Source organism: Euleptes europaea, chromosome 9, assembly GCF_029931775.1.
Source record: "Euleptes europaea isolate rEulEur1 chromosome 9, rEulEur1.hap1, whole genome shotgun sequence".
NCBI lineage: Eukaryota > Metazoa > Chordata > Lepidosauria > Squamata > Sphaerodactylidae > Euleptes > Euleptes europaea.
The window spans coordinates 17,882,312-17,899,370 of record NC_079320.1 but is presented as its reverse complement, the minus strand read 5'-3'; the positions used below and the strand labels follow the sequence as shown (position 1 = coordinate 17,899,370).

At 46.5% G+C, this 17,059-nt stretch overlaps 1 protein-coding gene across 3 annotated transcripts in view; it reads right to left on the bottom strand.

Moving 5' to 3' along the window:
• The window catches only part of GRID2 (glutamate ionotropic receptor delta type subunit 2), a 984,243-nt gene extending 968,270 nt beyond the window's left edge, over positions 1-15,973 (bottom strand). For all 3 annotated transcript variants that reach the window (XM_056855266.1, XM_056855267.1, XM_056855268.1), the window contains exon 1: positions 15,857-15,973. In XM_056855266.1, coding sequence (XP_056711244.1) covers positions 15,857-15,944 — 88 coding nt within the window. In that variant the 5' untranslated portion in view covers positions 15,945-15,973. The remainder of the gene's footprint in view (positions 1-15,856) is intronic.
• Positions 15,974-17,059: the final 1,086 nt, after the last annotated feature.

Sequence of the window (17,059 nt, the reverse complement as noted above, 5' to 3'; positions counted from 1 at the left end):
GAGAAGCAGAGGTGGTTTGCCATTGCTATACCATGCCGCCTTCCCTCCCTAACTGAGGCTTAATGGGATGTTATTCACCAGGTGATATTATTTATCTCCGTGCCATGAAACACTTCAGCTGTCCAGTTCTGCATATTAAAAGGGAAGGGAAATGATTTTCTCCAGGTAGTTCCCAACCCTAAGTAGTGAACCTGTTATCTTGGAGGGCCAACCAATGGGAGATAGAGACCAAGGCCTTTCCTTGATGTTGCCTCCCAGCAATGGTATTCATAGGTTATCATCCAGGAACCCGTCTAACCCACTTTTACTGGTCGCAGCCATCACTATATCCATTGACAGTAAATTTGACAACAATTACTTGTTGAGTAAAGAAGATGTTCTCCTTTCGAATCTATTTCCTTGTTTGGGCACAATGTGAAAGATCTTGCAAGGTATAAAGACCCACAAGCCTCATGCATCCTGTCCTCAAGTTCCCAGGATTCCTGACCTGTTCATATAGAACATGGATGCTTACCTCCAACCTCCAATTTGCCAGGCATCTTATTGGATAGCGTTTAGGCATCATTTAGTTGATTGCTTTTCTTTTTTTCACTTGCAGTCAAAGATGCACAACATTTAGAATAGTATGACATTTAGAAAGCCAGTGTGGTGTAGTGGTTCAGAGTGTTGGACCCAGATTCTAATCCCCACAACAATGTACCTGGGGTGCAAGGGAGTGCAGTCTAGGCTCTCTCGTAGTTCACAAGGGTCCACAAGGAACTCTAAGTCCTGCCCCATGTGAACTGAACAGGCATCCTAGAGTACACTACACATGAACACATGAAGCTGCCTCATACCGAATCAGACCCTTGGTCCATCAAAGTCAGTACTGTCTACTCAGACTGCCAGCGGCTCTCCAGGGTTTCAGGCAGACGTCTTTCACATCAACTATTTGCCTCATCCCTTTAACTGGAAATGCTGGAGATTGAACCTGGGACCTTCTGCATGCCAAGCAGATGCCCTACCACTGAGCCACAACCCCCTCCTTCCTGAATGTCAGCAACATGTTGAGGTTCCATGCAGATGTCCAAGGATTCCTCATAAACGAACTTGGGTTTGAAAAAGTTTTTAAACTTCTGCTCTGAAACAAAAACTGCAGACACTTTTACGACATACTCTTCCTCTGGAAACCAAATTCAGAGATACAAAATGTGTTGGGCTGGATTCAGACTAAACTGACAATGTCTACCTTTTCCCCATTCCTGCTGCACACAGACATTGTGCCATTTCTCAGGGTCCCCTATGCCCCAGGAGCAGCATTTTATGGGGATCAGTGGCAGGGGGGAGGCAAGAAAGAAAGAAAGGTCATCAGTAAAAATTGGGATCCAGTCCTTTGTGTGTGACCTGGCATGCACTGATACAAATTCAGTTCTTTGGAAGCCAGTCCTACGCTGAAAACTATGTGGATACACTTGCAGAAGCCATGACTATTATCTGTGGAAGAATTCCCCAAAGGCAGCTGGTCATGCTATGTGAAGACATTTGCTTGTATAAATCATCCTAAAGTGCATCAGATATTCTTTCAGACAAAATAAGTAAGATGGATTCAACTTCCCTCTTCTCCAGTCTGACAAAAATACAGGACATCATTACAACGATAAGGCTTCTCTTCTCATATCCATCAGCTAAAAGGCACAGCCCAGCCATAGCTATGCCAAAGGGGCAGCTGTCTTTGCCTATTGCAGCAAAAATGAACAGAAATCTTGTGACACCTTAAAGACTAACAAGTGTTTATTCCAGCATAAGCTTTTGTGGACTAGAGTCCACTTCTTCAGATGCAATGGGTAGATACTTGCTATGCAGACATATTATTAGGGTTGCCAACCTCCAGGTACTAGCTGGAGATCTCCTGCTATTACAACTGATCTCCAGCCGATAGAGATAAGTTCACCTGGAGAAAATGGCTGCTTTGGCAATTGGACTTTACGGCATTAAAGTCCCTCCCCTCCCCAAACCCCACCCTCCTCAGGCTCCACCCCAAAAACCTTCTGATGGTGGCAAAGAGGGACCTGGCAACCCTACATATTATGCAGGAGGCAAGAAAAAGCAGCCAGGTCAAGGAGCCATGAAACATAGGAAGTACATGGCAAAGTATAATCATGTACAATTCAAATCCAATCAAGAAAATAGGCTCTGCATTTTTTCTTGATTACCTTTAAATTGTACATAATTACATTTCACCCCACACTTCCTGCATTTCTGGGCTCCTTGATCCTGAGTTTTGTTTTGTTTTTGCTTTCCCCACCTCCTACATAAAAGGTTGGCATAGGGAGGATGCGCTCACTGCATCTGAAGAAGTGGGCTCTGGCCCATGAAAGGTTATGCTGGAATAACATTTTGTTATTCTTCAAGGCACCACAAGACTCTGGCTTATTTTAGCCTGGGCTATATTTGTCTACCAGCTTGAAATGCTATTTCTGGTCCCTCCGTGACATTCAAATAGAAACCCAATAATTGCCAGGCATGTAGGTTCACTACCTTCTAAGCCACCACTTTATCTCATTTCCTCTCTTCCTGCTTCAGCTGCTTTTCTTAGAGCAATGGCATAAGAACGCAAGTCCCAGCGAAGTAAAGTATTTCCAGGTCTGACAGACGCACGCAAAGGAACCACAAACACATCAATATATAATACTGAATCAGATCCTTGGTATATCAACATCAGTATTGTCTACTCAGACTGGCTGTGGCTCTCCAGGGTCTCAGGCAGAGGTTTTGCATATCACCTGCTACCTGATCATTTTTAAAGTGGAGATGCCAGGAATTGAACCTGGGACCTTTTTCATGCAAAGCAGATGCTCTGTCCCTGAGCCACAGCCCTCCCCACTTGATATCTGTACACTTTATTACTGGCACATGACTCCAATGTCAAGCAATATGAAAGCTCTGTCATAACTTGCATATCTGAACCAGCCCTCGCCATGTTCTACTTTGCAGACACCACCAGAACGGAACAAAAGGTATTTTGATCGTCTCTTAAGCTTCGCATGCACCCAACTCAATTATACCCTCAATTTTCCTGGGCTTTGAAATCAGAAGCGAAGTTCTCTTGTGCTTCTCTGTCATATTACTAGTGGCTGAGTGCGTGGTTCAAGTCATTCTATCATTGTTCTGCTTCGTAAAGGAAACGGTGGGTACTATTTAACAGACATAAACAATGAAGTACTTTTAAACGGTGTGTACTCCCTCTGGAATATTCCCAGAATGTACTTAGAAATCCGTTTTCATGAAGTGAAAGTTATATCCTAATCTTCCTCCTTGATAATCACTAGTTTAAAGTAGCCTGGGGCACATTTCAAGAGCCACGTTTAAAAGAAACTCCAGTGGTAATTGGAAGTCTTCCACAAGATTTCAGCATAAACCAATGCATACATTCATACAGAGTATATCTACATAGGGTTGCCAGTCATTTGTGGCAACCCCTGGGAGGTCATGGGGGTGGGACATGGTGACATCACTTTCCGTTTCTTACCTGGAAGTGATGTTGTGGCAATGCTCTAGGAATTATTACTGTTAAATATGTTATGTTTCAACTATGTAATTGTTGTATTGAATTTTTATATGATATTTGCTGGATTATTCTGATGACTGTTAGCTCGGCCTGGCTGGGAAAGAGGACGGGCACAAATTGAATTAAATAAATAAATAAATAACCCAGATCTCTATGGTAAAAATCAAAAAGGTTCCAGCAATTCCTACAACCTCGTGCTGCGCCATGACATCACTTCTGGTACACAACTGGAAGTGACGTCATGGCAATGCTGCTTTCCCCCTCATTTTGCTCCTGCTCCTCCTCCAAGAAACGGAGGTAGCCTGAAGCCTGAGGGCAGGAAGCCATACCAGGAGATCTACACCAGGGGTCTCCAACCTTTTTGAGCCTGTGGGCCTATCTGGAATTCTGACAGGGCACAGTGGGCACAACTACAAAAGGGATGCCACAACTGAGTTCCTTTAAAAAAAAAAATTAAAAAGCACAGACCTATAACAAAACATGCCTTTAAAAGAGGGCTTGGAGAGTCTTGGAAGGATTTTCTCCCAGTCCCCTTCATGGGCTCCAACATTCTATTGGGTAGCCAATTGCTACCCAATGTCTCATCAGTTCTACTCCTTCTTCCCTGTACTATCTTTGTAGTCTACCCTTAATCAAGCTTGAGTTGCATTGTTAAGTAGTAATAAGCTTTAGTCCAGTGATCAACAGCGGTTCCAGAGCCGGGACACACTAAGCATGGGACCCCTGTGAGCTGTAAGCATGTAACATCAGACATATGTCAGAAAGCGGGAAGCTGGAGTTATAATTTCTCCAGTTGTAACTTCCCTATGGACAGTGGAGCAAGACGGCAGGAGACGGGAAACGTGAGCCAAGCACCACGAAATGTAACGTCGTGAGGAACAAGCAAAGGCTCAGAGCCACAATGGAATTATCTCCACCACTGTGAGACCTTGTTTTGCTGTCTTGCTGCTTCGGGCGCCCTTGCCTGGTCTCCAAAAAGCAACAAAAAATGGATGCTCTATAGGGGCTTGGCAACCCAACAGATGGTGCTCAATGACCCACCAGCGGGTCTGACCCATAGGCTGAAAACTGCAGTACAAGCATAAGACACTTCCATTTGTTCAGGAAATAAGGATGATTGTTTCAGCATTCTCACAAGAGATGCCAACTATTCTCATTTAAACTCAGTTTAGGTTTGTAGCAGATATATCCTGAAATACCAAAACAACCACATCTGCAGTCAACCATGTGGGGACAGGTGGGTTTATCAGATGCTTGTTGTTTTGGTCAGAAAATGCTCAGATCCAGTGGCCAATAAATTTAAACAGCATCTAAAGTCCTACAGAATCCTGCTTTGCAAGATGAATGATTCTCTGCACAAGGTCACTCCATAACCATTCAGAAAAGAAGCAGCTACTCAGCAAAGAAAGAGGAGATAAAAAGTGGAACTTTTGGCCCTGTCTCAATTATTCTAACCTTGTCTGGGCTTTCCATACAGTCATCTTCCCCTCCCAGGTGACTAGAATGTCATTTAAGGAAAAGGGCAGGACCAGGGTTAATGTTATATGTACATCTGAATTTATCAACTGTAACTGTTCTAGAAGAGAAACCCACTCCATTATGGCTATAATTAATATCTTACCTCTACCTCAGCTGGTGTTCGCAGCAGCTTGGTTGCTATTGTGGCTTAATTTTTAGCAGCAGCATCCAAAAATGGGCAAGGAGGGATACTGTTATTGTCAACGACTCCCTTTCCTCATTTGCCAATCATTTATATATTTGTTCTGTGTCTCCAGTGCCTCGCATGATGGAAGGAAGTATGAGAATGGGCTAAAATCTGTCTTTGCTGATCTGAATAAGATGCAGCAGGTTTTCTCTTCCACAATCATTACCTTTCAGGACTATTAACATGACAAATTGTACTTCAGCCTGTTACTATTTCCCTTTTCCCTTAAAATATATACAGATAAATTAAAGGGGGGGGAGAATTACAATCTTTTGGGGACTGCAGGGAAAAATCAGGGAAAATGATAGCCATTCACAAATCTATTCCCCTAGACAGTACCTGAGATAAATGTTGGGAGTAGAGAGATCAGCACACCAAGACTGCACCACTATCCAAGCAAAGCAGTTCAGACAAATTCCTAGCATTTATACAAGGCTTGGTTAATCCACAGCTTTCATACCACCCGCCAAAGGCATAGGTGGGTTCCCCTTTCCCTCATATCATGGCCCCGAGCACAACTGGGCTCCCCCGGCATTTTTAAAGCAAGAGAGTTCCAGCAGTAAAATGGCTGTGGCATCCCTAGGGACATTGTATCATCTAATTGTGCCCTGAGGTTCCTGGTTCAAGCCCAACAGACCTGCTAGGCACCAGTAGGCCAAGAAAGACAGAGCGGGGGGGAGGGGGGGAGGGGGGAGGGAGATGCAACTTCTAGGGAACTTTTAGGAGAATCTTTGATTGGTGCACAATGATTGTCCAAGAAAAGTTACTCGCTCTCCAGCAAGAGGACAAAAGTCATTCACAAAAGGGTTTTTTGGCGATAAATTGTGCACTATCCATTTTCTTGCCAAGGCAAACCCTTTTCTATTAAAACTTAGATGTCAAGAAGGATGTACAAGTTATAAAGAGACCCCTAGAACCAACCCTGACCCCTTCATGCAGGGGCAAGTACTCTTAGGGGGGAAAGCAGAGCCTTTTCTGCAGGAAAGCTCAGAAATTAAGAGTCACCTCTGAATTAAAATGGGTGGAGTATTAAATAAGGAATTAGCTGCCAGAGAACATAGTGATGGCCACAGGCATAAACAGCTTTAAAAGGGGATTAGACACATTAATGGAGGATAGTCCATTAGTGGCTATTAGCAATGGTGACTACATGGAACCTCCACATTCAAAAGCAGTAAACTGAATACTGGTCCTAAGAGGCAACATTAGTGGAAGGCAGACTATATGCCTTGTTGTTGGCCACGGTGCAAGGCAGGATGCTGGACTAGATGGACCACTGGTCTGATTCCGCAGTGCTCTTATGTTCTTATGACTGCGCCAACCACTAAAGGTAAAGGTAGTCCCCTGTGCAAGCACCGGGTCATTACTGACCCATAGGGTGACGTCACATCCCAACGTTTACTAAAAAGACTATGTTTGCGGGGTGGTTTGCCAATGTCTTCCCCAGACATCTTCCCTTTACCCTCAGCAAGCTGGGTACTCATTTCACCGACCTCAGAAGGATGGAAGGCTGAGTCAACCTTGAGCCGGCTACCTGAAACTAGGGCTGTTGATTCGGTTCGGTCCGAACCAAAAAACAGCCGAATTTCCCACAATTCGGCAGTTTTTCGGTTCAGACGAACCTAACTCAAAAAGGGGGGGGAACCAGGGAGCCGAATTCACCGAGTTCGAGGTGTTCCCGAATAAATTCGGCGAATTCGGCCCCTTTAAACAGATCTGCGCCTTCCAGCTGGGAGGTGCAGATCTGTTTAAAGGGCCCCCCTCACGCCTTCAGGGAATCCCCCTGAAGGCGCGCGGGGGCCGAATTTTCCCCCGAACTCCGGATCCCCCCGAATTTCCGGGGATCCGAAGCGGGGGAGTTCGGACTTCGGCACGGCCTGAATAAAAACGGGCCGAATTTTGCCGAAGCCGAACTATACCAAATTTTTTTTTCAACAGCCCTACCTGAAACCGACTTCTGTTGGGATCGATCTCAGGTCATGAGCAGAGCTTCTGCTCTGCAGCTTACCCCTCTGCGCCACAGGGCTCTGAGTAGTGCCAACCACTACTAGTTCTTATTTTCCTATTAGCTTATTGGTGGCTGACACCGGCATGTGTGGGCAGACAGGTCAGTAAAAAAAATGTGTGCTAGGAATATTTGAGAACTTATTGGCCAGACTGCATCCTGCTACAAGCTGCACCAATCTGAGTAACAGCTGATCTTTCTGGTACCAGTGAACCACAATGCAATGCAAGCCTATATTACATTCTTGCTGGGATTGGTATTTGCACCAGGGGATTCTTGTAAGCTGTAGGCAGCTTATAAAGTAAAACATGAGAAAATAATAAAGCAGCACAAAGCATTAAAAATTAACAAACTACTAAAAAGCCAGCCAGAGCATAAAATAGCCCTGAAGAGGCAAGACATCAAGGATCAGTTTTTTCCAACAATGAATTACTCTGCTGGATGCTATTTAATGTTGAAAGGGGCCGGATCCAGACTTCTGGAATGCTTTCCTAATATACCGGTAGTATCTTAGCATACTAGATCTCATGTATATTAATATATGAGATCTAAGAAGCCTCAGAATTAGAATTCTAACATTCAGTAAAAACCTGCAAGTTACTTATCTCAGTTCATCTACTCTTCCAGCTTTCTGAACTGAAAGCAAGTAAAAAGGTCACTCATTCATATGATTCAGTTATAAGGACTGGGAGGGATCTGGTTTGATTGCGCCATAACCACTAAGAACAGTGGGCAGTCCACAGCTCTCTTGAACATTCATTTCAACTGGGTGTGACCAGGAGAGTTTCCTGCTGCATCGTCCCTTGTGAGCTGGTATGCTACTCACTGAATGGCTCCCTAGCACTGAGTTTATTAGGCCAGGGTCTCCCAACATCTTCATACCTAGTTTTACTCCCCAAAATGGCAACATGGGGGCCAACAGAGTTTCAAGCGCCTAATAGGAAGTAACATAACAGGAAGAGGTGGAGCCCTGCCACCGGAGAAAAGTGGGGACCTGGCAACCCTACCTCCACCACTGAGTGACTTCACTTGGCCATGCTGGTGGAGTGCTAAGAGAGGAAGAAAGTGTGGCACCCTTGCCATCTATGCATGCATGCAAACAGGAAAAGACTGGTAGCTCTATAGGCTCTTGGACCCTAGGAGGGGAGGCTCTGCAACCGACCTGAGGGTGTTGACCCATGGATTAAAGACCACTGCTTTAGGGGCACAAGGTAAGTAGGAGCCATAGCAAAGTCTTCAACAGGTTTAGTCACACATTCTGGTTCAGTTAGTTTCTGGCTCAGTGGTGCAGGGCCTTGGCTGATAGTAAGAGACAGGGAAGGTTGCCAGTACTGAGTCTTAAATGGTACTCCCATGCCTTTGACACCTGTACAAAGGAAATACTTTCCTTTCCATCACTATAAGAACATAAGAAAAGCCTTGCTGGATCAGACCAAGGCCCATCAAGTCCAGCAGTCTGTTCACACAGTGGCCAACCAGGTGAATCTAGGAAGCCCACAAACAAAACGACTGCAGCAGCATTATCCTGCCTGTGTTCCACAACACCTAATATAATGGGCATGCTCCTCTGATCTTGGAGAGAATAGGTATACATCATGACTAGTATCCATTTTGACTAGTAGCCATGAATAGCCCTCTCCTCCATGAACATGTCCACTCCCCTCTTAAAGCCTTCCAAGTTGGCAGCCATCACCACATATTGGGTGATGAAAGAACAGACTGAACAGACTGCCTAAAGGTAAAGGTAGTCCCCTGTGCAAGCACTGGGTAATTATTGACCCATGGGGTGATATCACATCATGACCTTTAAAAGGCAGACTATGTTTATGGGATGGTTTGCCATTGCCTTCTCCAGTTGTCTAGTCTACACCAGGGGTATTGAACTCATTTGTTACAAGGGCCGGATATGACATAAACATCACTTGGTCGGGCTGGGCCATGCCTCGCCAGCCCAAATCGGTCTCGGGGTATGTGTGGCAGCCTCAGCTGGCTTTTGGGCTGGATAAAAGCTCTCAAGGGGGCGGATCTGGTCCCTGGGCCATTTGTTGGGCACCCCGGTCTACACTTTACCCCCATCAAGCTGCATACTCATTTTACCGACCTCGGAAGGACAAAAGGTTGAGTCAACCTTGAGCTGGCTACCTGGAACCGACTTCCGTCGGGATCGAACTCAGGTCATGAGCAGAGGTTTGACCGCAGTACTGCAGCTTACCACTCTGCGCCAAGGGGCTCAGATAGATGGCCTACCATGGCCAAAACAAAAACCCAAGCACGGTATGATGGGCATTTTTACAAAAAGAATAGTAAAAACTGGAACTTGAAAAATTAATATTTAGATGCACAATCTACAATGTGTTCACACAGTGGGCGAGTGACATGAAGCCAGGTTATTTCCTAGCCTGGTTAATTGAGATCCTTTCAGCAGGAAATGCCAGGGACTAAACCTGGGACTTTAGGCATACAAAAGCATGTGCTCCTGCCACAGAATTATGGAATATGCCCCAATGAATCGGCCATGTGATGCTTTATAAAGTGGCTATAGGTAACGGTAGTCCCCTGTGCAAGCAGCGGGTCATTACTAACCCATGGGGTGACGTCACATCCCGACATTTACTAGGCAGAATATGTTTACGGGGTGGTTTGCCATTGCCTTCCCCAGTCATCTACATTTTACCGACCTTGGAAGGATGGAAGGTTGAGTCAACCTTGAGCAGGCTACCAGAAACTGACTTTCGTCAGGATCAAACTCAGGTTGTGAGCAGAGCTTTTGACTGCAGTACTGCACCATACCACTCTGCACCACAGGGCTCCTATAAAGTGGCTATAATGTGGCCAAAACTAGGCACGTCTGATTCCCATTTATGACAATGAAAATGAAGCACAGGAAATGGTTGAGAATGAAGTGTTTAGTTTTAACTGGATTGAGCCAATCATTTTAAGTCCTTAACCAAGGACACAACACTTTAGGAGGATACAGGAAGAATGTGAAAATGGATCTTCTAAATAATTTACCATCACACCTCTCTGGTGTATTCTTGTGTTTGAAAGAAATCTAATGCTGAAGAACTGGAAAGGCTACGCCACATTTACAGAGAGGTTATGCAAAAGCAGAACTTAAAGCAAAAACAGGGGTTCCTCTTCAGAAATAATATTTAAGGAATTTTGGGAAAGCTAAAAGAGGTTTTATATGACTTCAGAAATTTCTCGTGGACATTTCATATATTCCCATCAGTGAATCTATTATTTGAAATGAATCTTTACTTGTAGAAAGAAAAGGGAGAGAAGAAAATGAAGACTGCTCATTTTGTTAGTGATTTGTGGCAAAACAATCTGGGCCTTTTTTATCCAGTGAGAAAGCAACACCAAAGTTCAAAGCACTCATTTAATTTCTCTTGTACAGAAGAGTCTTTCTAGAAACAATAACAGCAATTTTACAGTAGCTCCTGCCGATTCTTCTTCAGCTCCTCCCAATTCCACTAAGAAGGTACGTGTTGGCTTAGGGATTGAGATGAGTGGTGGATAATTAAATTTAAAAAGTTCCAGGGGAATGGATACAGAACAAAATTGTCAACCCCAAATGTAAGAATCTCTGAGCACATGCAGAGTGCATGTCCTTAACAGAAAGAAGCAAGACCAACAAATCTGAAACATGGGCAAGGGCAAAGCACACATGAGACTGGGAGGGGCTGTGGCTCAGTTTGTAGAGCATCCGCTTGGCATGCAGAAGGTCCCAGGTTCAGTCCCCAGCATCTCCAGTTAAAGGGACCAGGCAAGTAGGTGATGGGAAATGCCTCTGCCTGAGACCCTGGAGAACCACTGCCGGTCTGAGTACACAATACTGACTTTGATGATGGTCTGATTCAATATAAGGCAGCTTCATGTGTTCAGCAAAGTACAGATGCCAGTAACATTTGGGAGCTTTTTTACTTTAAAAAACGAATGGACCTGATAACGGAAATGAAATATGATCCAAATATAATCCACAGAAAGACAGGATTTGCCACAAATGCTGATGGAGGAAAAAGACCTAATAATGAATTAATCAGAAACATTTCATGCATTCCTATAAATACAAATCCCATTACATTAACAATAACAGTGTACTATTAAGTTGCAACCAACTCATGGCGACCCCAGGACCATGGGGTTACTCAAGGCAAGAGATGAGAAGAGGTGGTTTGGCATTGCCTGCTTCTGAATATCAACCCTGGACTTCCTTGGTGGCCTCCCATCCAAGTACTAACCATGGCTGACCCTTCTTACCAAGGTATTAAAACAGTATATTTTGTCCTGAGGTTGCCGTACCATGAAGCATGCTAAATGTATTTTTCCTGTTATTCTAAAATACCTAGCCCAATTTCCTAAGGCAGTTAATACACTATTTTGCTCAAATTCCTTTTAGCATTAATGCTGCAATCTTATGCACACTTAGATCCCACTGCATTCAGTGGGACCTACTTCTGAGTAAACATGCACAGGCTAGTGCTTGAATCTTATCAGCTGACAAAAAAAGGGAGATGGCTGGAGACACAGGATGCAACTCCTGGAGACACATGATGCACTGTTGTTGTTCATCCTCCAGTTGTGGAAAGGGGGTTTGTGTAGGATATGCGCAAAGCCGCTTCTGCAATCAGCAAAAGTTGCACCACAACAGCACTTGGTACATTCCCCACCTCCCAGAAACTTTCCTTCGGCAGATACGCAACCGCATTCCTTGTTCTGCATACATACAAATAGACACCCACACTAATCCTCATTAGACTACTTAGAGCGCGAAATCAGTGGACACATTCATATCACTAAATATTAAAATATGAGCCTCTCCATGGTGGAAGATATGAGCCATGCACAAATTGTGCAGTTGGCTGGAAATGCCACCTAATCCCTGCTTAATTAAAGCAGTGTTCTCAACTTCTGTTGTGTTTAGGGAGCGAAAAGTGTATAGGACGACCGATGTACGCAGCAAATAGCAGGCAGCGTAGCTAATAATCTCGAAGACTTTGGAGCTTTCGGGCTGCATAAATCAGAGCGACTTTTTGAATAGCCTCATAAAACACAATATCATTGCCATGCTGTGCACGGCTTCCCAGTTCTTCCTACAGCATACAGATCATTAGGAAACTTCTAAGCAATCAAGTAATGTGAGTCTGATGAAATTATTCAATCAATGCATAGGCTAAAGAAACCGGCATAATGCAGCACTGCACAGTTTCAGTATGTCGAAAGGGAAACAAAGTGCCCCTTCTTCCTTGATATGCACGCGCAGACAAAAATACAGTGAAGGTGATTGGGTTTAGCATTTTCATAAGCATGCTTAATGTCGTCTTTCTGAATTGCCTGTCCCCATCTGTAACGCTCAAGCCAGCAGAAGCATAAAACACCATAGCAGCCATCTCTGTGTTCAGAGAAACATATCCTGTGACATGTATGCCTTAAGCATATCCAGAACATACAAAAAGATCAGAGAAGGACACGGGTTTACCAAGGAATGGATCTGTTTATAAACTCCACCTGCCACCTCACATATTAATCACAGCTTTCCAACTTTAGGCATCCATTCCTGATGTAGCCAGCTAATGGGAGTTTGTTGGGATAGACTCGCGTTCTAAAAGGATAACCTTAATGCTAGATTCAATGCTCCGTGTACAGTCAGTTAAATTTCAGGCTGAAAAGGGGAGAGAATACCTATTTCCCACATTCTGTTGGCGAATTCCCAGGCCCCCTCCACACATTTGTGCGTCTGTGTGTGAGAGATACCTTCAAGTACATTTTAAATATACTTCCTAAGAGTTATATTTATCGGTTCTGTTTCGTTCACTGATTCAAGACATCTGTAATTACCTGCTGTTCCATTTTTTGTCCTGAATTTTAAACCTCATTCAGAAACTGTAATTTGTCCATTGATTTTGCTCCCTTCACCCAGACTTAAACAGCAACAAAAACCCTCTCCTGAAATTTTAAATGGACTAAATCATGGGTTTGCATCCTTGTTGCTTGAATGTGTCTTCTGCAAGATATGAGTTCACACACAAACACACACACACACACAAAGCAAAATCCCCTGAGCCAAGATCACAAAATTTTCAAAGTCAGAGGCCTGTGGTGGATTTTTCTCAGCTTTTGAAAAAACTTCTGAGTTTAACTGCTGACCCAATTTAACATGCCTAGACCAGGCTGCTTATTTTTCCGCGTCCTGTAAAAAGATTGAGAGCTCTGGATGTCAATTATCAATTTGCCAGTTTCATGGCGACATAAAGCCATCTATAAAAAGAACTAATCCCCTTTGTCAAATGTACTAATTGTCTTTCCAAGTGAAATTAATTGTCCGAGGAGCCACTTTGTATTCTCCCCTTCCCCCTTCTAAGTACTGGGTTGCTGCATCTAACCACCAACGGTTAAAAAATTACATAGTGTTGTATTTACCCGTTATAAATAATTAAACCGGGCAAGCAATAAACATAAACAGCAATTAATGTGAAGAGGCAAGAAAGGAAGGGTTTGATGCCATAAAGCACAGTGCAACAGTGCGGGCAACTGTTCGCTTCGTGAAAAGGGAGAACAAGATGGGTAGGCGGGCGCCTGTAGTTTTTCTTCACAATAAAAGTATTCATTGCACAAATCATTGTTAATGTATGCAGAAATTCCCCCAACCCTTTTTTTTCCATACAGAGGGCTGTAACTTTGCCAGTCACAACAAAGCATTCACTGTCCCTCAAACCACCTTTCTTCAGTAGTTTTCAACGCTCCCCCCCCCATTCATAAATTATACACTATCTCACTTTTAGAGGAAGTCCGATGCCCTTCCATATAATGTTCAATGGTCCTGGCAAGCCACTACCACTAGGAATGCCTATGGACAAAAACCGAACCCATAAAGAACACCAGGCTTCCACCCAGGCTTGGGGGGATCTTAGCCAAAAGGCAGGCAAGCTTGCCAGATCCTAGCCTGGGTTTTAGTATTTGGCTTTTGTTCAAAGCAGGGATTTCACAGCCCTGATCCTCTTGGCTAAAAAACATCACGACAGGCAGACTTGTTTACAAAGGAGGACCTCTGAAGTCAGAGACCCAGCACACACACAAAAAAGGGGGGGGTTGGTTGGTTGGCATCCGCTTCTTGGAGCAGCTGAGAATTTGCACTTTATGTTAGGATGTCCAGGAAGGGCAGAAGAGTACTTCCAACTCTGTCTGTACCAGAGAGTAGCTGCTCCATCCCTCCCACCTGTCTAGCAGGGATACTGGGGGGGGGGGGTTCCCTTCCCCACCCTGGCACATTTGGATCTCTTCTCTCTTGCAAGCAAAGGACCTCTTCCTTCCACTCTCTCTCTCTCTCTCTCTCTCTCTCTCTCTCTCTCTCTCTCTCTCTCTCTCTCTCTCAGCCTGCGTGTGCTGCTTGTAAAACAGTCAGCAATACAGTGGGCGATTGGGAGGGGGGAGTGATTTTTTTTTTTTTTTTGCTAAGCAAATATCCCCACCATCATTTTTAAAAGGGGAGTGGAGACTGTTGGAGACTTCGCGCGCTTCCGTGGAAGGGGGGGCAACGGACACCCCCCCCCCAGGATCTTGAGTTAGGGGGATGGAGTCACTACTCCCCCGCCCCCCGGGATGCCTTTTCCTCTCCCGTGGTTGGAAAAACGTGGGCATCAGGCTGAGCTTGCTGCAGAAAGCTCCGTGAATCATAGCCATGCCCCCCCCCCCAAAAGCCGTTCAAGTCCCGGAGTGGCCGTGCCGCTGCCAATAGGTGGGGCCCAAGGGCAGCTTGGGGGGGGGGGAAACAGTTCCTTTAACCCTTGCGGTGCCAGACCTCCCGATCTGGACGAGAGGGGGAAGGGGTTGTCCCATCGCCTCCCCCCACCCCCGCTCTTCTTGGCAAATGCCATGCCCAGGGTAAAGAGGGATGCCAGAGGCTAGGCTGCAAAAGCCACCTTTCCTATGAAGCCGGGGAGAGACCGGAGACTGCTGGGGGGGGGGGGGAGAGAAAACCACTGCAGCGCCGGGTGCTGCACGCCGCCGCCGGAGGGAGGTGAAATGCAACGGCTTTCCTCCCCCCCTTCCCCCCCCCAAAAAAAGATCTGCTTGGGGAAATGAAAGCGCTCACGTTGCCAAACCACCTGTTCCTCCCAGGCCGGGGAAACGGAGGAGGGGGGGGGGATCTGATGGCTTACGCTGTGTAGGCTCGCAGTCGGTATAATATGGGGGGGGGGGGGGAGAAAAATACTTCAGGCTTTCCCTGCCAGGGTACACGACAGCAGCAGGAAAGGGGGGGGGTAGGAATAGCGTGTGGCCAAAACTCTGCCTGGCTGCTCTGATCTCCCCCCCCCCCATCGATATAGTAGAAAAACAAGCCCCCCCCCTTTAAAGGTCTGAATGCAAATCCAACTTAACCATGCAACGCACCAAAACACAACCCAAAACTGCCGCTTTGGGGAGATCTCTTTTTTTTTTCTTTGCAGGGATTTTGGAGAGAGGAAAACCGCTTTTGCCAAGGAAAAGCCTCGGAAAGGAGCAGATTCAGAGAAAAGGCTGCCAAAGAGAGAAGGCTGCAAAGCCAGCTGCATCAGGAGCGGCGTGCCGGGTGTGCGAGTGTGCTTTTTTGCCTTACCGATATGAATGATCGAATCCGACCGCGCCGCTTCCCAGGTTCGAGTCCAACACACGGACACCAGCAAAGCGAGGGAAAAAACTTCCATCTCCTGCGCTTCGGGCAAGCCAAGCCGGGGGTGGGTGGGTGGGGAGGAGGAAGGGGGGGGCAGAAGAAGCACCAGAGGAGCCCAAAAGGGAGAGAAGACTTTGAAGAAGCGTTTAGATCCCGCTTGGAGTCTTGAAAAAAATTGCAAGAAAAAAACAACAACCCTGCAGCTGGCTGCAAGAGAGAGGTACGATCCAGCCCGGTGGGGAGCCTCTGGGTGCGAGCCCCGCGTCACTTCGGGGGGCGTCCGGGCGAGGCCAGAGTTGTGGGGAGTTGCTGCAGCCGATCCATCCAGCCCCTCGGGGGTGTTAGTGGGGCAGCCGCCTGGGCGCTCATCCCACCCTCCTCCAGCCTCGGCTTTTCTTCTCGCGAAGCAACCCAACCGAAACGATGCTCCTCGGGCCAGGTGACCCCCGCCGCTGCCAGCACGCCAAGTTGCCAACCCGACCGACCTTTCCGAGCCGCGCAGCGAAACCCCCCACCCCAGCCCACCCCAGCCGAGCCGCCCCGTCCCCGGGGGGAGAAACCCCCCCCCCAAAAAAAACGCGCCTTCCTTTCAGCACAACGGACGGGTGGTCGGATCCCTGCAACAACAAAAAACCCCAAAGTGCAAAAAAAAAACCCCAAATCCCTGCAAAAAAAACCCAAAGTGAACTTCAAGGCAATGCAGCTGCGGGAATGCAGAGCCGAAGATGCGGGAGGGAGACTTGGATCTCCTCGCCCCCAAAAGGAGAGGGAAGCGGTCGATCGTCTGGCCAAGAAACCCAAAAGGCACCCGGCTTCTCCAACGTGGTCACCCGAGGCAGCAGTCCCACGCAAGATCTGGAGCGAGGAGGCGAGGCGGAGGGAAAGACTTGTGGTGTGGACTGATGGTGATGGTGATGATGAAGAAGATGGGCTTTTGCAGCAGTGGCGGCAGCCTCCGGCCGTTTGGGGCTGGGCTGGGCTGGCGGGGCGCGGAGACCCCTCGCTGGCAGCCCCACCGCTAGCCAGCCGCGTTGCTGGCGAAGGGATCACCTAGGCGAGAGGGCGAGCGAGGGAGAAGTGCCATCAGCCAGAGAGGGAAGAGGGGGACGGGAGGCAGAGAGAAGACAGAGGCGGTCTTGCAATCCCCTT